The 24,663-nt window shown below is 37.5% G+C and overlaps 1 protein-coding gene across 2 annotated transcripts in view; it reads right to left on the minus strand.

Annotated features, from left to right (window-relative positions):
• Nucleotides 1–24,663, minus strand: part of LOC148955838 (LON peptidase N-terminal domain and RING finger protein 3) — a 112,068-nt gene that overhangs the window by 18,964 nt on the left and 68,441 nt on the right. For both annotated transcript variants that reach the window (XM_089104505.1, XM_089104499.1), the window contains 5 exons: nt 16,556–16,681; nt 8,698–8,829; nt 6,600–6,726; nt 4,361–4,647; nt 1,561–1,754 (listed from right to left, as the gene is read on the minus strand). In XM_089104505.1, coding sequence (XP_088960631.1) covers nt 1,561–1,754; nt 4,361–4,647; nt 6,600–6,726; nt 8,698–8,829; nt 16,556–16,681 — 866 coding nt within the window. The remainder of the gene's footprint in view (nt 1–1,560; nt 1,755–4,360; nt 4,648–6,599; nt 6,727–8,697; nt 8,830–16,555; nt 16,682–24,663) is intronic.

The following is a 24,663-nucleotide window of genomic DNA, read 5'->3' on the forward strand; positions in this document are numbered from 1 at the left end:
AGTGTCACCTATAACCTTTTGAGTTGCCGCATCAAATGCCTTAAGGCCAGTCTCCATTTGGCAGATTTTGCAAATCTACACCGCCGATTTGCAAATTTTATTTCAATGGAGACTTTTTTCCGGCTCCGTATTGACAGTTTGCAGATACTGCATCCTTTGACGTTGCTTTTTCTGCAAAATGGCAGAATGGCAGAATCTGCTAAATGGAGACCTCGAAAAATGGAGACCTCGTTTCCTCGAAAATATAATTTTTCCTATCTTACAACAAAAGAAATATGAATCCTTTATAATAGCATGTTGCGAAGAAAAAAAACTTATCAGAAGTTTAATAGCCAGACGTAAACAAACATGAATAATAGTTTTTATCATCAGCAGATGTTTACTTATTATAGCATGTTATTGGCAAAAGTCTACTAGATATTAGATGGCGCTAATAACAGCTAGAATCCGCAAGACCGAAATATGTTTTTCTTTATTTAATACAAAGATAAAGCAAAGAAAATGGCCAAAGTCCATGGAAAGCAAACCATACACGTTTAGAGAGGCAAATAAGGACATCCCTGTCCCTACGAAGGTCCTTAAGACCAAATCTCCCAAAAAATAAAATTGTGGCTTAAAACCCTTTCTTATATACTGACCCCCCATGAAGAATGTATCCCCTTGAAGCAAGGCCATAATCAGAGGGGGGCGGAACTAGGGGGGCTTGAACCCCCCTCGAAATGTTTGTCTGACTCGTAAAACGTAACAAAAACTGATTCAAACGAATTTTGTATGCGTTTTTGAGGTTTTTTTGTGTTTCAAAAAACACAACCCCCCCCCCCCTCCCCGAATTTTTTTTAGTAAAAACCCATCCAAAAAAATCCTGGGTACGGCCTTGCCTTGAAGTACACACATATGAAGTCGCATAACCCCCAAAGCTCAATATACAAAAAATGTTAAGCTAAATTCCAGAGTTAAAAAACGTGAAGGTATATTTACCAAAACAAATGATACGGATGCCCCCGCCCCACCACGGCAAGTTATCACAGGACATGGTAAAACATGTTTTGTCTTCAGAAATATAATGTAAGTCAATACCAATTTAACATTCATCACAGCAAACGCGTTTTGGTATAGGTTACAAATATTCTTCTTCCTCTATGTAGCGAGGTATACAAACCAACACTGAGGTCCTTTCATCTCTCTCTTTTTAAACGTGCGATACAGTTTTTACGAGAGCCAGCACGATTTTACTTGCAGAAACAAAAATTAAAAATTTAATTAAAAAAAAATTAAACGATTTATTTTTCAATGCGAGTAGAACACTGCTAGGAAACTTCTTGCCATAAATTTGGCAAAGAAATGAACATGATATTTGCTGAACATGTATGGAATTAGAATAAAATTAAGCAAAACACGAGTTATAAAATATATACATAAATTAATCAAATAAATCAGGTACACTTTATCTAATCTTTGAAATTTGGGAATTTCGAAATTAAATTTGATTGAAAACAAATTAACTTTTAAATTAAATAATAATAAAAAAAACTTGTACGAAGAAAAAAAGGGTATACTGACCCATTTTCTTCAGAGGCAGATGCAGCACACATTCCAAATTCTCTAGTACCCGTTTCCATGGCGCGTCGGATCATCAATCGATACCTCGGCTCGTAGACATGTAATGGGCAGGATATCGTGGGGAAACCCAAGGTGCATACGAAAATAGGAATTTCAGACCCAGACGCCAACTCTTTAATTTCCTCAACATGAACCTATAAAAGAACAAAAAAGAATAAATAAACGAAGAAGGATTTGAAAAGTATTATTCATCACGGAAGAGAAAAAGTTTTAAGGATATTAAGGAAAAAACAGAAGAATTAGGCACCAAACATTTGTGCACAACAGATTTAAGCCACAGGGAAAAAGAGGAACGACTTTCCTGTAATTATGCGATAAAAAGTGTTGTTTAATTACATTGGTTTAATTTGAAATTCCCTGGATTTATTTTCACCCCCCTAGATTTTGAAAAACTACCTTTTTTGGAGGTATTTCCACGGAACAAGCTTTGTTGGGTATTTTATTGAGAAAAAATGGTAAAATTGCCCTCCCCCCAATTTTCACGTGTTAATCAACAAAATATTCAAGCTCTGTTACCACCTGAAAATGAACGTCCGGCGGATAATTTTGTGTGGAAGGAAGCATTGAACGCTCCCCACAAAATTCCTTTTAATCATTAAAAGTGATAGCAACGACGGTAACTCAACGGCACGATAATTTGATAACTCAAATTATTGTTTGTTGTTGTTGTTTTTTTTTTTGGGGGGGGGGGGGTAAGGGGACTGTTGCTTCCTCCCAATAATGTGGAGAAAAAATATTATATATCCCATGCCCCTTGACTATCTGGATATGGATCCCTCTTGCCCCCTTAATAAAAATGCTGTAGATTCGCCCATGTCGTTGGGACAAATTTGGCTATATCCCTGGAAACTTCACCAAACAACGAAATTCCTGGAACTATTAGAATCCTTAATGGATAACCATTCAAAAACATATAGGAGAATCCGATTATGCTGCAACATATTTTTAGCATCAAAACAAATGGTCAACTATAGGTATTGAACCAGCCTTGGTCCCGTATCAGGATTAAAGCACAATAAATGTTAGCCCAAGTAAATTAGCGGACCCTTATTTTAGTGAAACAGAGTTAAAGTACGGTTTGAAAAAATACTTCTACTGGTTTGGTCTGTAAAAAAAAAAACTCTCAGGGGAGAAGGAGTCTAGATTTGAACCACCTCCGACCCGGAAGCATCGAAATTAAATAAAACCTGCTTTCCTTGCAATTTCATTGATAAAAAGTTACCTTTTCTATAGTTGACCCCTCCCCCTACCCCCAAAAAAGTTATGAGTAGGGTCCTGTCTTTAGAATTGTAGAACTAGGATTTTAGTTCGGAAAACAAAAAACATCAGTGGCTTCAATCTGTTACAAAACCACTTACAGATTTCAAAACGTAGCTGGAAAGCCGTTTTATGTATTTTATATACAATTATGAAAACTTCTCAAAATTTGGAAGAGGAGGAGCTGCTCTAATTCTATCTGAGCACAACCTTTTTGCAAACATCTTATATTGTGCTCACTAAAAAAAAAAAAAAAAAAAAAAATACAGCTCATAAGTGCCTCAAACACAGAGACTGCTACTGCAAGTTGGTGCTCCAGACACTACTGATTCTCGAATTTATCTATATTTTTAAACTAAAGAGTGTCCCAAGACGATAGAACAGTATTAAAAAACTGATTACCACGATCTCAATTAGAATATCTTTGCCTCAAGTCAGAATTTCACGCAGTACAGCTTCAAGCTTTAAAAGAACAATGGCTTGATGCCATGTCTGATGAATAATTTGTTTCTTGGAAGACTGCGAATGACTTGGTTAGGTAATATTTACGTAATTATTGGTAATTAATAATTATTTAGGAAATATTGCTAGGATGAAAAATTGAACATGTCTAACATTCTTCCTTTCAATTTGATAAATCATCTTGAACATCTTTAATGTCATTTTTTTAAGTTTATGACATTTTAGTACTATTATATGTATTTCTCCAAAAGGCATTAGAATGATATGATTGTTGGTCGAAATCCTTGACGGTTAATTTATTTATATAGCTTAAAAATAACAATATTACTTAAACATTAGTAAATAGGGATGATTTCATAGAAAACCTAAACCGTGTTAATTTCTGCAAAAACTGTGTTATATTCAGCTGCATCAATTCAAAAGAAAACTTTCGGATGGTTAGATTTGCATGTTGTTTGTACTAGGAAGGTTTCATATGCACCCGCGGCGGGAAAAAAAATTCTGACATCAGAAACTCAGCTATTTCTACCAGCAAAAACGAGGTACGGTAACATATTTTCACAAGTGTAACATTCGGAATTTCCAAAAGAAAAGAACAAAAAGCCTTTGACATTTTTTTACTTTTTTTCACTGAAATTACAAGTGTCATTTCGATTATTAGAAACACCAAAAATGTTGTATAGTCTGCTTCTAATTAGTACATTTGATTAATTAATTGCGCAGCAGTCAGAGCCTAGTGAGAGGGGTGAGGATATTTGAAAGGATGTGGGGCAGAATACGAAAAAAAAACTACATAATTAAGCCCTTATTTTTCGACTCTCCGAGAGACAGGACGATTCTTCGGACCTATAACAGGAGAAACCCCCTCATTGCTCTGTGTGCAGGTAGGTTTGAATACGTGTGGCAGATTATGCTATGTATTTGCACGATAACATTTACATTTACTTTTGCCAAAATGAACTGAACGCACAACGGGAGAACTTGAAAAAAGAAAATAAAGAAAGTGATAAAGAAGACTAACCTCATGTCTGGCTTTATATTCATTCGGTAGGACGGTTGATATAGCTATATCTAGAAACTCAGTGACGTTGATTTGCCGAACTTCCAAATAACCTTCTAGCGAAAATTTACAAAGAGGACATTGCGAACTATGGTCAAGGCAACGCTGTAGGCAGCACTTGCAAAAAGTGTGTCCACATGGAATAGTTACAGGTTGCCAAAGTAGCCTGTAACACAAAGTGCACTCGAAGTCATCCTGAGAGACGTTATTGGGGTTAGGTTTCCGCTCATATCGCTGACTCATTAAACCTAAAAAGAAAAGGAAACTGAAGTCATCACTAAAAATGTGACAACCCGCTCCAAAATTTAATCTGAATAAGTCCGCTAAAGTGATTCAGAAGGTGGCAAGTTAAACAGCATAAAGTTTTGATTAGAGCGGGAAAAACAGAAAGATATTTTGTCCTTTAAAATGAACATTAACAAAACTGGGTAATGCTTCTTCGCCTATGCTAAATTATTGTTCCCATTTGATATTCTGTGCTTCGAATACCTTTTCTTTTTATTCCATTCCTTTTTATTTTTTTCAACTTCTACCACATTTTCGTTTTCTCCATTTTTATTACGCTTTTATATCTATTCTATTTTTATTCTATTACATCCTTCTAGTTTTATTCCATTATTTGCTATTGTTTTTATATCAAAATGTAGAAGTCCGGCATTGTTCGCTTGTGACATTTTGATAATAAAACTTTGCCTTATCAAGTATATTCCAAATATAGTGCCGTAGCCATTTACAATACTTATTGTTTCAATGAAAGCTTCACAGTTACAAAAATGTCAATACAAGTAACATTATTAATTCTAATGGTAATTTTCCTTGTTTAAATTAGACTATTATCATTCTAAAATGTTTGTTACTTATTTGATACCGTGAGACAGCCCCGGCTTCGGTAAAATTCGAAAGCGATCCATGAGACATTTTGTAAAACTGTCTTTTATAGTCCAACCCCTCATAATAATAAAAACCAAGTTCTATCAACCGATACAACACGAGAACACGTTTCCTACGACCTTTTTTCATAATATTTTATATCATCTTTTCTCACTCGCAAAATTAGTTGAAAAACAAATACCAAAATAGTATTAGTAAAATAGTATAGTAATACCCAAATACCAAAATAGTATTAGTAAAATAGTATAGTAATACCCAAATACCAAAATAGTATTAGTAAAATAGTATAGTAATACCCAAATACCAAAATAGTATTAGTAAAATAGTATAGTAATACCCAAATACCAAAATAGTATTAGTAAAATAGTATAGTAATACCCAAATACCAAAATACCATTTTTCGTGAATTGGTGCCACCGGGCGGAATCAAATTTTTCAAAGCAGTTAAATCTAGTGAATCTTATCAGAATTATGAAGCAATTTGCGAGCCTTCAAGGGGTTGAGACCCAAGGCCCTTCTTTAACGCACTTGGGTATACGAGCCCAGAGTCTTTTGTAATCTTACTGAAATATATAGCCTATAATCGTTCATATACCGATGTTGTTTTTGCCATATTTTGGATGACTAAAAAAATGATCCTTTTAAAAATAACTGATCCTTAATGACAGTCAAAAATACTTTTTTCTTTTTTCTGTTTCGCATTCCTCTGATAAATTTATGGCATGTTACATAATGCCGTTTGAGTTACCAAAACCAAGAGTTCTTCCAGGCCTTGATAATGTTTCAATAGAACTACCAAAGATTCGGTATCTCATATAGCCTACCCAAAAGCGTAAACGGGGGAGGGGGGGGGGGGTGAGGGACTTTGATCCTCTGCCGCTCGAAATTTCATGAATTTTTCTCGCAATTCTTATATAATTCACTAGTTTGCTGCTTTGAAGAATTTTATACCTCAGGGGCACCGATTAATGGACATGTATGACGGGGGGCAATAGTTTTTTATTTTATTTTTTTTTTATTTTTTGTAAATACACAATAAAAGTGTGTTATTCAAATCTAGAGGATTGGTTGTTTTTCAATTTTTTCAATGAAAAAACAGAAAAAAAGGAGATTTTCAAAATCTAGGGGAAACACATCAAGCCCCCCCCCCCCCTCATCTTCTTCAAGAAAAACGTGATTCCCTAATAATGACCCAAAAAAGTTTCAAATATTTTGACTTAAAAGAACAACACATGTTCGTCGATCGTTGAAACCATCGATCGTTTGCCTATAGAACAAGAAAATGGAAGAGATATGTGCTATGCCTTACTTGGAAAGGACGCCATCTCTCCTTTCAGTCTTTCAAATAGACTTCTTGCACGTGGATGAGGTGATATATTGAAAGAGTGATCAATGGTGGGACCTCGGACGACTTCTTCGCTCTCTGTTACTTGCATCTAATAAAAGGATTAAGTATTATAAAGATAGCACTGTAAAACTTGTCTTAAAATACGAAAACAATCGCAACTTCTTCAAAGGCTTAACATAAAACACAGTATTATTAATTGAAAAAATATGGATGACATTTAGGTGAGACTAGAAAGAAAAAAGGATTTATTCTCGTTTTGATAAGCAGAAGAATTCTATGGGGAAGCATTTTACCCTATCTTCTCACAGAACAATATTGCTGGAATTCGATATTCGTGATTCGCATCACAGTAATTTTAATCGACGTTATGTTCAAACCAGATTTTTAAGACATCCAATTTGTATTTATCAGCGCACAGCTCTTCTGTGGCCGGTACGGTTGTTTATGTTGTTGTTATATACGGTTGTTACGTTTATATACGGTTGTCACGGTTGAAAATAATCTATTTTCATTATGTAAGGAAAATCCCTAGTTGCCTGATAAAGAGTAAGTTTTTCAACGTAATAAACTGTTTGATAAAGTAACTAAAACTGTTAAAGGTGGTAACTTCGCAACAAGTGAAGTTTGCTCATTTGTGAGTGCATGAGTGAACCTAGGGGTACTCCTCCCTTCTTTAAGTGCTATTAAAATGACATTCCTAATTTAGAAGTGCTGTAGTACCAAACATGTTTATATGCAAGGGAAACACTCAGGCTTACCGAAATTGGAAACTTCATAATTTTTAAAATTTACTTTGTTCTCATATTGCTAACCGTCTTTAGCCCCTCCAGCTCCCTACAATAAAATTTCGGCATACGCGTTGGGTACAAAGATTACAAAAGAGAAAGCAAGTATGACGTAGATAATTTCGGAGACCAATCTGCTTTTCCATGACGATAAATAAAAGTTCAAATAGGGATAAAATTCTTTGAATAGACAGTGTTTCACAAACAGTGAAAACATTTCACAAAAAATACTAAACGTTTCGGTCACTGCATATACGACCGAAATAATTAGTATTTTCTGAGAAATTTTATCAATGTTTGAGAAACACTGTCTTTTAAAAGGATTTTATCTCTATTTGAACTTTCATTTAAAGTAAGTATGAAAAAAATAAAATTTGTTTCATCCACCCTTCGTTTGAAACAAAGAACTGAAACAAATCAAAAAAGTTACAGGTATTTTGTAAAGCTTGTGGAAGTGGAAAACCGATTTTTTAAGAATCCAATAGTTACGTAAACACGTCTGCGAGAACCAGAATAGATAACGAAATAAATACATTTTAATTTTGTCTTGATTTTTTTTTAGTCATTCAGTGACATGAACCCTCAAGCAGTGGTGCCAATTTACAAAAACTCGGGGGTGGGCAAAATGTATTTTTCAAAATCTATGATGCAAATTTGCAGTTTTTCGATTTCTTTAAAGAGAAAAGAACAAAAAGGTGTTTGTTTTTTTTTTACCGAGGAAGGGGCGAAAAATCTATAGGGGCAATTGCAACCCCTCCCCCTCATCCCAATTGGTACATCTGCTCCCAGGGTAAGACACAAGAGCTTTCACTTCCTGTCTGTCAGTTTACAAATTAAAGAGACCGTTTTTCGCTTTAGTTAGTCGAAATATGACTCTTGATGTCATTTCTACAAAAAAAAAACATGCAAGTGAAAATTTGGCAAGATAAAAATAAAGTAAAAAAAAATTATATTGCAGAATACTGCTAGTTTTTAATCGAGGACATTGAATTCAGAACAGCTTTCATTCCTTGAAGTTATATTTGGTTAGCTTTTACAGCTACGAAATAAAATAAATAAAATAAAAAATTGGCTAAAAATCAAGAAAAACCAGACAGGAATAAAAAAAAACAAATAAATTAAAAATCTGTGTCTATACTCTGTTATTATTAATTAGATAAGTACTCTAAGAAGCATTTCTTTTTCACACAACGTCTCTCGGACGTTTTTGCTCGACATAATTTGTGGACTTCACAACTCAGCTTACCTCACTTTCCGATCACAATTCAGCTTACCTCAGTTTCCGAGTTCGAGTCATCGCTTTGGTAAGAGTCTTCTCCTTCGCTAGATGCGCTTCTTCCTGAAGCCTGACCAATCTCACTGGGTTTTCTTCTTTGATTGGGCGGGGCCAATAATTCTTTTAGTAACTAGAAAGAAATACATAGGAGTAGTACAAACTTTATTTTAATGTTCGTTAACTTAACTTGTCTGACATGCAACAAAAGCACAGGGAATAAAATATGCCCATCTATTAGAGAGAATACCGTCGATTGAGCAAATCATGAGCACCGGCAGGGGGCTATGGTCACGATGAACCCAACGGGAGCACGCCCCCCCCCCCTGGAAAGCTCCTGGAAAAACAGTTTCTGAGACATTTCCTGGCGGCACTCACGGAGCAGATTAAACCTATTCTGTTGGTACACCTACTGCATCATATAGGGTCTCTGTTGAATTGACCTTTTAGCTACCAATTTCGGGTCCTTAGCCACATTGCTCTCACTCAATTTGTTGTTTGATCAAACTAGTTTTCCTACGCACAGAAATAACTCTCTGCCTTAATCTACATGTGGGCTAGTTCTGTAGCAAAGTTTTCGGGAGAGGAGGGAGGGGGGTGATTTTACTAATTGTACCTCTAGTTTATTCCACAGTTTCGGTATGTTTTCACCAGAATATTGACCTAGTAGGCGAAACAATGAGTAAAAATAAGCAATTTGTGGCCTAATGAAACCTACCATTTATTCGAAGGGGGGATGAAATACGTTTTAACTCAGATTTTATGCATGTTAAAGTTTTAATTACTAAATTCCCCTTCGGGGTTAGCAATTCTGGAATAGAGCCTAGAAGAGCCTCAGAGCAGGAATTCCCTTTCACAAAAAAAAAACTAGAAGACGGAAGGGGAAAAGGTTGACACAACCCTTTAACTAGCAACGGAGTGAGAATGAAAACAAGCCGTCTCGCTCAAATGTAACAGTAATATTTGGATTATAAATTTGAGTTATATTACGTTTGAAACATACCTTCACATAGGCATCGTTTCACCCCTTAATATTGGTCAGAAGCCTGGGGCTCCCTGAAATAGCCCGCTCCCCCTACCAGAAAAATCCACCGATCTCTGGCTCTGAGGACCAGACCACCTAGGTACTCGGAGTGATTTAACCCATACCTCGAACATGTAAGCATAAATGCTCCAAAAAATCGAGTGCTGAGAGAGTGCAATAATCAATTCAAGTATCAAGTTCCCCATTTCGATAAAAACTGAGGAAGAACCTCCACCATCCGTCACTATATAAAGAATTCAGATAAAAAAAGTTCCACGACCTCTAAACCGGCTAAGATTTATATCTTAAGACACCAGTTATATAATGAAAAGAGGTTACATGATAATATTAGTAAAGTCTGCAGTCAGTTTCATCATTTGTGCTGATGTCACTATTTATCACGGAAGCAGTTGTTGATCAAGCAGCCACTTCAGTGGCCAGTAGTAAGAAAATGATCAATATCACGACCATTCTTTATGATTGTTGTTGACAATATCCGTCAGATTAGCTTAGCAATACTTTTGATCTGGTGTTACAGAACTCGAAAGAAACCAGCCAATGGAACTGCGTCAACAATAATTTTTCTCACGCTTTCATTGGTTCATTAGATAACCGTTATGTCACAAAAACACAATTTTTCTAGGTGCATCTTCTTAAAGATTAAGTTTCAAAAAATAGCTTGGTGTTATATAAGTTTTCTTCAGGTGCTAGTTTTTTTACCTTTAATTTATTTTGTTGCAAATTTGTAATGTTATTTTAAAACGGTGGCTCTAAAACTGTGGAACGCGTACCCCTTGGGGGTACACAAACATTTTAGGGGGTACGCGGCCGGCCAACCAAAAAAATAAGACAACCCTTTAACTTTGTTTTGGCTATAGTTTACTTAGTACCCGTAACTGAGAAGGGGTACCTATAATGTTGTGTGGGTAAAAAAGGGGTACAGTGTCTAACTAAGTTTGATATCCACTAGGAGTCGGCGCCGTTTCTGTTTCTGTTTTTTTTCTACCGTTTTCTGTTCTGTTTTTTTTGGGGGAAAACGAAAAAAACAGAAAACAGGTAGCCGTTTTTTTAGTACCGTTCCTGTTTCTGTTTCGTTTTTTTTTCTGGCCGTTTTTTCCGTTTCTGTTTTTTTTAAAACCCTTTTTATTAATTTTACGTTTTTTTATTAAGAAAATCAACATATCGCAGTCTGGCGACATTTATTGGATTAGCAATACTTTCCATCTATCGAAAAGGGCTGTCTTTACGTCTTCCGAAGAAAAGATTTGCTAATGAAGAGAATGAGCTTCTGCATGAGCAGAAGCGGAACTGGATTAGCTATACTTGCCATTTATCGAAAACCGCTGTCTACGTCTTCCGAAGAAAAGATTTGCTATTGAAGAAAACATTCGCCATAGTAAAACTTAATCTAAAGCAGTCTACTTGGATTTACACCCTTTGGTTAGTCTTGGTAAGTAGATGGTTACCTGGTTAGGTAAAGGTGCAGATTAGCTACACCAGTAGCGTAGGGTGCAGAGGCCCTGAAAATAGAACCAGGATATACGCTAAGAAGTGATTTGTTTACATCCAATTTCTACTGAACCCTATCTGAACAAATTTACAGCCCAATTGACTGAATAATATACAGTAACTAATAAGTTGTTTTTATCAGGGGTTGCTAAACTGCACCTTCACCCAGATTAGTTCCCCCTGTAGTGTAGGGCACAAAGGCCCTACCAACAGAACCAGGATATACAGGGTGAGTTCCAACCATTTAATTTTCATTACCCTAGTAAGCCCTGTAGCACTAGCAGAAGCGGAACTACAGAAAATCTTTGATACCCAATGGTCAGATATAGGAGCTACTCAACGAATCTTGCTGATTTTGCCTCTGCTAGTGCTGCAGGGCTTACTAGGCTTACGAAAAGTAAAAGGTTGGAACCCAGCCACAGTAAGAGATTTTTTTTATCCTATTTCTACTGGACAGTATATGTGCAACTTTACAGCCCAATTGAGTGAATAATATACAGAAAGAAATAAGTTGTTTGATCAGGAGGAACTAATCTGCACCTTTACCCCTGGTTTCTCACATCAACATTATTGAATTAGTTGATTGAAATTTATAATCAAGGGACTGTTAAACAAAGGAGTAGGCTGAACGTGTTGATGATCTACCCTTCAGCATGAGGGTATAAAATTCCCAAATGACATGTTGATTTTAGGCATGTTCACTTGCAGCACCCAGGAAGGAAATGTGAATAGCCTCGATATTCTTTACCGTACAAATGTCACAAATAGTCATATACTTTAGTAAATATTTGGAGCAGCTTATTTCCAATGGTCTAATTAGTCAATCTATTATCTGCATTATAAAATCTTCTAGCTACATCAGAGAGTTCTGGGCCTACGCTTTACTATTTCCTGCTTTTTTAATATTATACTTTTATTTCCCTTAATATAACATATGAGGAGTATTCACAAATACAGAAAAAAGATACTTGCTTATGGAATAAAATTATGCTCTGTCCAACAGAGAAGTGTCTTTTTTCCTTGAATTGTTCTTCTTTCATACTCTTATTTTCACTCCCAGGAGTAACTAGAACAGCACAGCTCCATGCACATAGTAATGATAAGCTTTTCAGGTACCGATGTACATGCTGTCATAAATGACATCAAATCTGGCATGAAACATTTCATCAAGTTCTGACTCAGAACTTGGAGAGGGCCCTCCATCAAAGAAAGTCAAGTTGTGGGAGCAACTTGGCACCAGGAATAAGACAGCTGCTCTAATGACCTGCAATTACTGCAAAAAAGATGTGAATTCAACAAAGGGGTCTGCAAGATCTTATAAAAATCACCTTATGGTTAAACACAAAATTGCTGAACAACCTTAACCAAGTATTGTTCCAAAGAAGTCACATTCTACAGCCTTGTCTCAGTTCAGCATGCCGATCAGCTCATATGAAACCAACCCAACTCAATTTGAAGTCACTGGAAAGAAAAGGGATATATGAAATTTTTGGAAGTCAACAAAGCAGCAGCAGCTGAAGCTGAACAAGTTGTGTAGCAAAACGGTTTGCATTGACAAGCTTCCTATTTCAATATTTGAAAAACCAGGAGTAAAGGCTCTAATCTCTAAACTTACAGGAGGTCTTACTGGCCCCTCAGCTTGTACTGCTGCAAGACATCTAGTTACAGCAAAGAAAAGGAAGGTCAAGCAGCTCAAAGCTGAACTCCAGAAAGTCCGGAAAGTGAATTTGACCCTAGACTGCTGGTCTTCAAGAACGGGGTCTGGCTTTCTAGGTATTACAGCTCATTATGTGATGAAAAGCACTGACGGCAAGCTCACTTTGGTGCATAGAATCCTTGAGTTTAAGAGACTAAAAGTTGCTCACACTAGCGCCATTATTCTTCGTGCAATCCGTAGTAGCCTCCAGAAGTTCAGAATTCTACGGAAAGTCTACTTTATAATTACTGATTCGGGAGCTAATATAGTATAGGCTCTCAGAGACGGTGCCATTATGCGAAGCTCAAGCTTTACACACAACCTGCATAATGTGGTGACTAATGCCCTCAAGCTGTGGGAATGCAGAAACCAGGCAGATTTAGTGAGTGTTCCCCACCTAAATGATTCAGGATCCAGTTCTGAATCTGATGACAAAGTTGATACTGCTGAACAAGATGACTTTCCTGACCTGATTGTAGGAGATGATGACATTGAAGAAACTGAGTATACCGACTGCAGTAATGATGATGATAGTAGCTCAGAATTAAATGATCCAGACCTTGACAGCGATAGTTAGAGCTCAATACCTAGACAAAGAGGCGTCTCTAGTGAAGTATTGACGCTGGGACCAGCACTGGTAAAAATACGAAAGCTGGTTAGAATCCTAAAAGTATCTTCTAAATCCCACGATGTTTTTGAAGCTATCTGCAAGACATATAATCTTAGTCCATCCATCACAAAAGACATGAATGTTCGATGGAACAGCACACTTACCATGATAGAAAGGTATTGTTCCCGAAAAGAGCCACTGCGCCACTTCTTCAACCAAAACCTACGTGACACTAAGATTAGAGAGCTCTAACTTCAGAGCAATGAGTGGTCCATCATGGAAACTGCCATTGAGGTTCTTCGCCCGTTCAAACAGGCAGCAGTGATAGCTAGTGGATACAATTATGTTTCGGCAAGCAAAGTCGTGCTGATGATCAAGGGATTACTGTTGTTTTGTCAGACTCCAGATACTAGTATTATGGCTGAGTCAATCAATGGGCTGAAGAAACTTCTAGTTGTTCAGCTCAGGAGATATTTTTCAGTCAGTCCTAAGTTTGATATGATGCTCTTCACAAGAGCTGGCTTTTTGGATCCTGCAATTTATGAAAAAATGACACATGTAGACAGAGAGTCAGCTCGTCGGTCCATCTGCTCGCTTCTCCAGCAATTCATCTCCGAGCAGAGAAGCACAGAAGAACTCGATCCAATCCAATCGAACTCCACGTCTTTCCCTATTGACGTCGCTCCTACGAAGGCAGAGACTAACTGAAAAGTGTCACCAGAGACTCTTGATGAAGAAGATAGCTTGTTTTCTAAGTTTCGCGACATGACTGGGTTACGGATGAACTCTACGAGGCAAAATATCAACAGTATGAGCATTGACCGCGTGGCAGCAAATATTCTCAGGGCATATGAGGAGAGAGTTCCTGTGTTTTTGAGCGAGAGACGAAGATCAGGACAAAATAATTCTAATCCACTAGAATTTTGGTCTCAAAACTTTTACGCTTACCCGGAGTTAAGTGAAATTGCATGTATGCATCTATCAGTCCCTGCAACTTCAGTACCCAGTGAGAGTGCTTTTAGTATTGCTGGGTACTTTACGCGAAAGCAGTGCTCACGAATGACTGCAAAGTCACTTGAACTCCGAATGTTTTAGGTGATAATTTTTAATTTATGTGGTCTTTTCATATATTTGGTCTTTTTGTATATTTGGTATTTTTTATTAATCTATATTAATAAATATTCACTTTACTCTCGTAAATCTAAAGAAACTGAAAAAAACAGAAATATCTGTTAAAACGGCCGTTTTTTAAGTAAAAATAGGTAGTTTGTGTTTTTCTGTAAAAAAACGGAAAAACAGAAAAGGATTTCCCTTTTTTTTCAACGTTTTAGTTTCTGTTCCGTTTTTTCAATGCCGGCTTTTACCGTTTCTGTTTTGGCCAAAAACAGAAACAGTGCCAACCGCTAATATCCACTGTTCTAAAACATGATTTTTCTTCTCTTGTCGATATTTCTTTTTTATATTTGTTTCCCTTCGAAAAAGATTTCTGGACGCAGAATCGAAATAATCGGGCTATATTTGTATGTTTGTTTTTGCTGTTGTTTTTTTTTTTATGAAAAGCTTTACCCATGTTTATACTGTTTCTTTTTATTCTCCTATTTTTTCTTAAACTGTTCGTATAATTCGCAAAATTTGAACTATGTTCACATTCAAACTCCAAACCAACCAACCCTACCGTTTTCGCATGTGTTTTATTTTACATATTAAACTTAGACCAGTCAATTAGAACACATTTTTTGGTAAATTTTCGGCAGTTCATACTATTGACTTATGAATAAAGTGAACATACTATTCGATGCCTTTTTTCATGTACTTTACGAATATTATAATAATTTTTGTCGAAATAAATTTTACTCCCAACCCTATATATACCAGTTCAGGGTATATATTTGCACATCAGGGGGGGGGGGGTAAAATTTAAAATTAACTTTCATTTGCATCAGAAATAAAATTTACCCCACCCCCCCTAATGTGCAAATATATACCCTGAATTGGTATATATAGGGGTAAGGGTAAAATTCATTTCTGACAAAAAGATTGTTATATTTGGAAAGAGCACGAAAAAGGCATCGAATGGTATGTTTACTTTATTCGTAAGTCAATAATATGAACTGCCGAAAATTTACATATTTTTTTATGGGGAGAGTATATTCGCAAAACCGGTAAATAGCAGGCAAATTTTAATTATAAAGGGCATATGGAAACAATTTTGAGATCTGGGAGGGGGGGGGGTGATTTCAGGTCTCTTGAACACCCCTCCCCCCCCCCTTGGATATATACAGATGCCAAGCACTTGAGTGACTCGTAGCTTGGTACTTTCATGGACAAATTTGTGAATAACAAATATTAACACCCCAAAATAATAAAAAAAATGGCAAATGAATAGTATATAATTTCAGTGGACTTTTTTTTAATAAACACAACTGCCAATAATGTATTTTTGATGTAGGATGTTCCATTCCTCGGGACAACAATTAGAAGCAATAATTGTTCAGTCGCTACTTTGCAAGGTATTCTACCATTTTCTTTAATCCTCGAAAGGGAAACCAAATTGTTTAAAAAGTTGCTAAAGTCAAAATCTATTTTGCAATTGAAATGGCCATTTAAAACCCAATAGGGCGCTGCATGTGAGGAAAGATGAGCCCACCCGGAAATTAAACTCGTTTTTGATTACACAGAAAGGCCCACATAAACAGTTTAAAATGCCAAAATTGAAAAGTTTAGTAAAAACTGTGCTATTGTGAAGCAATATTGTGCGTCAATAGCAAACTAGTGCTAATGTAGATTATATATATATATATATATATATATATATATATATATATATATATATATATATATATATATATATATATATATATATATATATATATATATATATATATATATATATATATATATATATATATATATATATATATATATATATATATATATATATATATATATATATATATATAAGGGCATAGAGAAAGGGACACAGCTTGTCAACCTCAGAAGGCAAATATTCCATATATTACCTTAGCGATTTCTTCTTCTAAAGCAGAGTCACCATTGCCACTCAAGGCTGCACAATACAGGAAACAGACGAGGGCATCTTCATAACATTTCAAATTTAAAAGGGCGTACCCTTTTCTATAGTGACCCTAAAAGAATAGCAATCATAGACTGAACAACATTAAAATTACAGAAGAACAGGGAAATTGGCTTATAACATATGCTTAGTTCTCTAGGAGGAGGGTGGGGATGGTCTTCAACGATCCACTATGGAATCTCCCATTGTTATCTTAATGGCTAACTTCAGACATGATATGCAGGGCCATGTCCAGGATTTTTTTTTACGGGGGGAGGGGGGTACAAAATATTCTTCGGGGGGAAGGGGTACAAAAAAAAATTCAAAAGCGCTCCAAAATTTGTTTATATTAATTTTTGCAACGTTTTACGAGTCGAACAAACATTCCAGGGGGGTGGTAGTGGTTCAAACTCCCTACCCCCCTGGATACGGCCTTGATGCTATGTTAGGCTCCCTGCTTTTTCAGGAGGGGGTACGAGACACTAGGGCAATTTCACTTCCAACCCTTAATTTTTTAATGTGTTTATTTTCAGCCTAAATGAGGTAAGATCTACCGCCATTGGTGCCACTATGGAGGCGCCAGGGGGATGCCCCCTGAAAATCGAGAAGACATTCGTGAATTTATTAGACAGGAAAAATAAAAACTAGTCCCTTTTAAACCCTGGTAAAAAAGAAACTGATAAAACTTATCCCCTGGAGAAATTTCTGGCAGCACTCTTGTCTACTGCCTCTTCTACAACCTCCATCCCTGGCTCTTCCCTCCAATCCGTCACAATATTAGCTTATTTATTAAATCATTATAATCTGGTGACTCGTACGTTGCGCGGGACTTGCGCTATCAGAGTTATCATTTGAAAAAGAAAGAAATGATTTAAAAATTACAAATTAGTGCAGTCACATACTATCAGTTAACGAAAAACGTGATTCTTTTTAATCCGTTAAAAATAATCATGAAACCATACCGGTTTTTGAAGCCTATTAATAATATTCAAATAAAACCCTTATTAACTCTCAAAATTAAGATACATGTTAGGTTTTACAATTTCGTGCCATTTTATCAGTTACTTGTTAGTCCTTTAGTTATGTAAGGACTGTGGATGTCCTGTTTCCATATTGAACAAAAGGGAATAGGCGGACGTGGCTAGTATCACGAGATATTAGGTTTGTAGCAAGGATGTTTTCTTCTCTCTCTCTCTCTCTCTTTCGCCGTTAAACCTTCATTAAAGCACATCAATCGGGAGGAGAATTGTCCCCTGGATTGAGAGGTATTTTCATTGAAAATTACTTTCCTTTGGTATTTTCTTTCAGAAATCTGAGCCCCATCCAATTCAATAAAGCTCGAAAAGACCAAGGTCACGAGCTCTCACACTTTCGTTATTAGCTAGCAGGCACGTAAGCGGAAAGTTAGTTTGATAAAGGGGACACATCATTAATACTTAATGCGCAATACTTAAGTAAAGTTGCAATTCGGTTCATAAAGTTTGACCGAACAAGATTTCATGCCAGGTTAGATTAAACCACTGAATATAAATACAATAAAGTATGATCATTCCCTATCTCAACCATTATACAAAGCCGGACCAAGATGCAAGTGCTCCCAAGAACATTTAAGTATAAACATGAGCGACATTCGATTTTTTCGCGGGGAGACAAGTCAGATTTCTCTTGAACGCAGAACTTGGCTTCACCTTTGTAGCACTAAATATTGAAGAATCTAATTTTAAATTAATTTATTCCAATACATATATAAAAAACGGTAATTAGTAAGGCAATGTTATTATTCGATGTTTTTAGGAATTGCAAGTAGGTTTCGAAGTCTCGAGTTTAGTCCAGAAAATCTACGGAAAATATTGACGATCTGGGACAAAATTACAATATAAATGATTTTTATAACATTTTGTAGAGAAAAAAAATTCTGTACACCATACTAAAAGTCCCCAAGAATCCCCTTAGCGGAACAGGGTGAAAAACGGGGGGAAAGGGAAAAATCCAGGGGAAAACTTGAAAATCTATGGCTGATAGTTTTTGATACTGACACTGGCATTCCTGATGCTCTTGGGTCCATAAAGATTTAATATTCGTTTTTTTTATTGCTGTGTAATAAGTCGTTAACCCACTTACAGGGGGGAAATAAAGATCCTGTACAGTAGTCTGCAAGACTTGTTTTCTGGGGTCTCCCAGTGCGAGAATAATTAATAAGTTACTTTGATTGCTCTGCCATTAGCCTTCCCCCCGTTTTCAAGTTACAAGGGAAAAAGAGGGGGAAATCAAGATATCCACTAAAGGGAAAAGATAGTCAGACGCTGTACAGAATTTGGAGAGGATACAAAGGTCTATCAACACGGTTTTAAAACACTCTAGCACTATTTATACGAGACTTCAATATCCTATTCCATAGCGCTTCCCTTTTTCCTGTTTGCTGGAGATTCACTAAAGGTGCATTTACACGTAGTGGACATCCGAGTGGTTTTTGAAAACCGAGCCGCTTTTCCGACCGTTTTATACAATCCACTCGGATTTCCGCTATGTGTGAATGCGCCATAAGTCTAAGTACATACACATGCTGCCACCTAGTGAAAGCTTTAACATAAGCATTGGACACATTTTACTGATTATAAAGGTAAGACAATTTTGTTTTTATAATTATCAATGAGAACTTCCGGAAGAAAGGGAAGGTTCAAAGCAAGAAAAGAGAAGGCTTGTGGGAAGAGAGTTCCAAACACACAGACAAAGCCAGCGAGGGGTTTTTCCTTTATCTAATTTTGTGGGGACATCAAGCGGCGTGAGGTGAAACAAAATAATGCTTTTGGTAGATAGTACTAAGATTCTTCGTCATTAAGACAATGATTTGCATTTTATCATGATATGGCTAATGGACTAACGCTCGAGCCACATTATAGTCATACTCGTGGCTAAACCCAATGTCTTGGATACGAATACAACGTCAGACTAGTGACCTAGTTTTGAAATTTGAGCTAGCCCATCCCCTCAAGGCTTTCTCTATAGCAGCCCTCACACCTGCTTATCTTTTAACCACATATTTAGATGTTCTTCAATTTCGTTTTTGACTAGTCGTAACTGTTATTGTTTGATATAATTTTCGCTACTGCTTGTCTTTTAGCCTCATATTTCTTTGTTCTTTCCTTTTTTTTTTGACTTGTTGCAATTTTGTTTTTGCAAGTATTCTAACTACAAATTTCCTTGCTCTTCATTCTGGTTTATCATTATTTCAAATTGGCTTCTTGATCTTGTCTCTGATGGTAAAGTTTGTTAATTTTAAGCAATTGTTAATTTACGTTTTTTCTCTAGTCAACTGCTGAAAAAAAACTTGTGCAAAAAGAATCATTAAACTTAGTACTTTGCACTTAGCTATGTTTCTTATGTAATTTTGCCTGCATCATAAACACTAAAAATGACACAACCACTACTTAGGCAAATATGACATAAATATGCTCTTGAAAATGTTCACAAATTTTACAGCAATCACAGGATTTTTTTCCCGAAATCAAGGTTCTTAACAAATTTTAACAAGTCGTAACCTATGTAGATTGTTATATTAGGCTTGAAAATCCCAGAATGCCAATTTTATGAAAAAAATATAAGGAGCCGTTTTTGAGAAAAAATACATGGCTTTCTCTAAAGCAGCCCTCACACGGAGGTCACAAAGTACTTTAAGTCCACTTTACGACCAGTCGTAAGGTTTAAAGTACATTCCCACACTGATCTAAAGTGGTCGTTAAGGTCGTAAAGTGAATTAAAACTTTAGTGAAAATTTGGAGCTTTCCTTATAGCTCAGGCTATTTTCAAATATTTTATGTCGTGAGGCAGAGCAAAAACAGAAGGAAATAATTTGTGTTACTTGGAAAGTGCGACGCGTCATATCTAAGACGCTGGCTGTATAGTTCCTAAATTCTATTTTTACGTGTGAACAAGCGGTAAATCTTACATACAACTTAAGGTACTTTGCTTCCTCCCTTTACGTCCTATGTCTGAATGCCACTTAATTGGTCAAAATTCTTAACTGTGCCTCCTGGCTTGAGGCTGATTAGAGGTGTCGAGCTCACAAATCTTACGGACAAATTCGCTTTGTGGGTTGTTTTCATATCCGAAACGGAGCTTGGGTTTGGGTTTAGCCACAAGTGTGACTACATTGTGGCTTGTCCAAATAGCTCCTCTTTCTTGCCTAATAAATTTTTGTTTGAAGTTTTCATATGATACCCTATTCATGGAGGAATAAGATGAACGTTGCAAGATCTATAGCCGCACCATCCGTAATGGTGGTGAAAGTGTCATAATCACAAACAAAGGAGCTCTTCGGATCAATGAGGCCAGTATGCAACGAGGTGAAAAGATAACAGTTGAAGACGGTGAAATAGTACACAGCCAGTGCAGAAAAGACTACTGCCGTCCGACATCCATAACTTGTCCCGTAAAAAGAAAGAATGACGATTCCAGTGATATTGAAGTTTCTCTAAACAGATCCACTAGATCTAGTCAAGACTTATAGGCTACGATATGAAGTCAAACTGTATGTTTTGCAATACGAAGCTAGTCCTTCCGTCTGAGAAGAAAAAAGCGAAAAATGACGAGTGCCAAAAAGTGACCACAATTGAAGTGAAACAATCGATTCTTCAGTGTTGCGATTCTAGAAAAAATGACGATTGGGCTAACACTTTTCGTGGCAGGCTGGATTCTATTAGCTCGGATTTGCATGCAGCTCATGTAGTGTATCATAAGACATGCTACTCTTACTTCAAAACTCTAAGAGATTCCAAAGTGGTACTCTAGTGCAACTGATCCGGTGAACACTGCTGGAAGGCCACAGGAGAGTACGAATCGATATGTATTCATTAAAGCTGTTAATTATTTCGAAGAACTCGAAGATGAACAGTTTACAGTGAAAGATATATCAGAAAAGATGAGGCTTTTCCTTGGACCAGACCAGTCACCTTATAACTGACATAGGCCGACAGATTGGTGTTGTGACTTTCCGAAGAACAGCACATGAGATCCTTCGGGATTTTTACATAACTCGACAGTCGAAGGAAGAAGACCAGCTGAACTTCATGATAGAGACAGTGGCCAAAATAAATAAGAATGACATTAAGTTAGTGCAGTGCACAGACTCTGAATACCCGAGCCTGAGCAGTATAGAAGAAAAGGAAAAAGTTGAGAATTTCTTACCAGCTTCTCTGAGGCTCCTTCTTTCTCTGCTAATCGCGGGATCAGACAAGGACCTACTGGTAGGTTAAATCGATCAAGGAATAATGAAGGCTTGCCGTCCCCAATCTTTGCTCGCTCGTTTACAAGCATAGCTTAGAGTCCAGCAACACCAGCAATCTGGCTCACGTTTTCTCATCGACCAGCTGACTAGGGTAGGTTTTTCCACTTCTTACTCTGAAGTGCTTTGATTTGAGCGTTTTGTCGCAGTAACTCAAGGTACAGAGTTTCCGGGGATGACTCCTGGAACTTTCATCCAGTTCATTGGTGGCAATGTCGGCAGCAACATTTGCCCTATCGACAGCGAATGTACTATCCATGGGATGGGCATGCTAGCTGCTGCCATACCAAGGCTACCCAAATTTCCAATTATAATCCCAATAGCAGTTGTGAACCTTGAAGTACTCCAGCAGGTTGGACAAGTCCCTTTCTTCTTCTACAACAGAAGCCAACAGGAGAGCAGTCTTGTGTACAACCCCATCCCGACCATATCCCTCGACGACAAGATCGTTGGCAATGAACTACTATGGCAGGCAAGCTGGATACATGACACGAAACAGGTCGGATGGAGTGAATTTATGCAAGCAATTCATCATGGTTCACAAAAAGGCGCTTCTTCGATTGTTTTCCTGCCTATGATTGACTATAATCCCTCCGATCTTTCTTGTGTATACACGACCTTACGTTTTATCTCCGATAAAGCACGCCAGCACGGAATGGTGCCAGTCGTAACTTTCGGCCAACCTTTGTACATAATAACGGTGAACATCATCAATGCTGGGCCTGCTGATAGTCCAAGGCAGCAGTTCCAATGATCGGTGGTCTCCATTGCCGTATAAGCTTTTTTGGAACGATCGGCCACTTGATGACGGAAACAGGAATAAAAGAAGTGCTCGAATGCCTATATGCCGGTAACACTATTAAGCATATCCTTAGCGGTAAGGCTGCTTCAAGAGCCATGAGAGCGCATGAGCTTATAGATTCAGCACTGCGGATCACTCTCATTTGCAAATAGCATGGTTTTGACTGCACAGATGACATATGTGCGAGTCATCAAGACTTTGCAGAAGCTTCGGCAATATGTATGGCTCTACTGAATGAGGAAGTAACCCTCGAAGACGCATCCAACGCAGACGTAGCGCGTCGATTCCAAATGTGAATGATGGAGTTTCAAGACACGCTGCAGAAAAACAGGACTGCAAAAATATGGCTTCAGTATTCAGAAATGTTCGGAGTGCTTAAGAAGACCATCAGGGCCGAACGAACCGGAAACTGTGTGCAATATCTTCAAGCACTCTCTGAGATGCTCCCTTACTTTGCAGCTGCAGGCCACAATCTGTATACGAAGTCGGTGAGAATATTTCTTCATCAAATAGAAGAGCTGAAAGAAAGTAACCAGAAACAGTATAAAGACATCGCGGATGGGATGTTTGTCATTCGAAGAAGCGATAGATTTTGGGCTGGGCTCTCGCCCGACCTAGTAATTGAGCAAGTACTGATGAAGTCACTGAAAACAAGCGCGGGACTCACGAGAGGAAATAGGATGAATGAGACGCAAAGGTTGATCTGGACAATGTCAATGACAGCGCGACCTGAAATTAATGAGCTTATGCAGTCACTCACCGGCGTTGAGTACGTGTCATCTGATCAGCACCTTTCCGCAAGACCAGCTCGGATAGAAAGAGATAGAAAGGATGTGAAGGCTTTAGTAGCTTTTTTGCGCAGTCCTGTCCATACGAAAACTGCAGTCAATTGCGCAATATATCGAATGGTATGACAGCAGCAAGGGATGTCAACGCGGATGCAGCAAAGGCGATAGGAAAAGAAATTCTGAAGTCAATGGATGACGCCGATACCGATCGCTACATCTTCAAAACGTAAAAGCAAAGCAATTACGATGGCCTATTAAGGTAACATATCCGAAGCTGATGGTGAAGACATACAAATTGACACAAATCTTCTATTCCAACGTCTTGTAGCAGTGGCAACTACAGCCGGAGGGGATTAGGAAGAAACACTCAGATTCGATCTCTTCAGCTACGCTAATACCCTTTTCGAATCATTAAGCCGGCCATCACAGCAAATGAAACCAACCTAAGGGAAATCGATTGAAAACTATAAGAGACACAAACAGTGAACGTCCTATCGAAAGAGCCTGGAAAATTCGTGTTCGAAGGCGGATGGCTCCTCCAGCATATTCAACGGAAAACAGGAAACATTTGAGCATATTTGCATCAGTTACGTTTCATTCGTGACACATAAGTATTCAAATGCTTCCGTCGTCATTGATGGTTACACTTCAGGTCCGTCTACCAAAGACGTCACCCCGGTTAGACGAACGAAAGGTATCCAGTGTCCGACCGTCAATCCGCGATGTCCACGACAGCCAGATAAAGCAGAGCTAGCAAAGCTATTTGGAAATTAGCAAAGGCAGAACCTGTGAACGTCCTATCAAAAGAGCCGGAAAAATATAGGGAAACACTTTCGAACAGATTTGCAACAGTTACGTTTCATTCGTGACACAGAAATACTCCAATGCTTCCGTCCTCTTTGATGGTTACACTTCAGGTTGGTCTACCGAAGATGTCACCTAGGTTAGACGAATGAAAGGTATCCAGTGTCGGACCGTCAATTTCACACTAAGTATGAAGCTGCAAAGGAAGGAGGACTTCTTGCGGAATCCCAACAATAAGCAGAACATTATTCGAGCTCTTGGTAAGAAGCTTGTCCAAACTGGCCTCACTGTCCTTCATGCAGAGAGAGATGCGGACGTTCTTATTGCATTGACAGGTGTTGATGCAGCCAAGGAAAAGAGTAACCGCAGTAGTCGGAAAT

The sequence above is a fragment of the Artemia sp. Qi Xiang Cuo genome, chromosome 2 (genome assembly GCF_049724085.1).
Source record: "Artemia sp. Qi Xiang Cuo chromosome 2, ASM4972408v1, whole genome shotgun sequence".
Classification (NCBI taxonomy): domain Eukaryota; kingdom Metazoa; phylum Arthropoda; class Branchiopoda; order Anostraca; family Artemiidae; genus Artemia; species Artemia sp. Qi Xiang Cuo.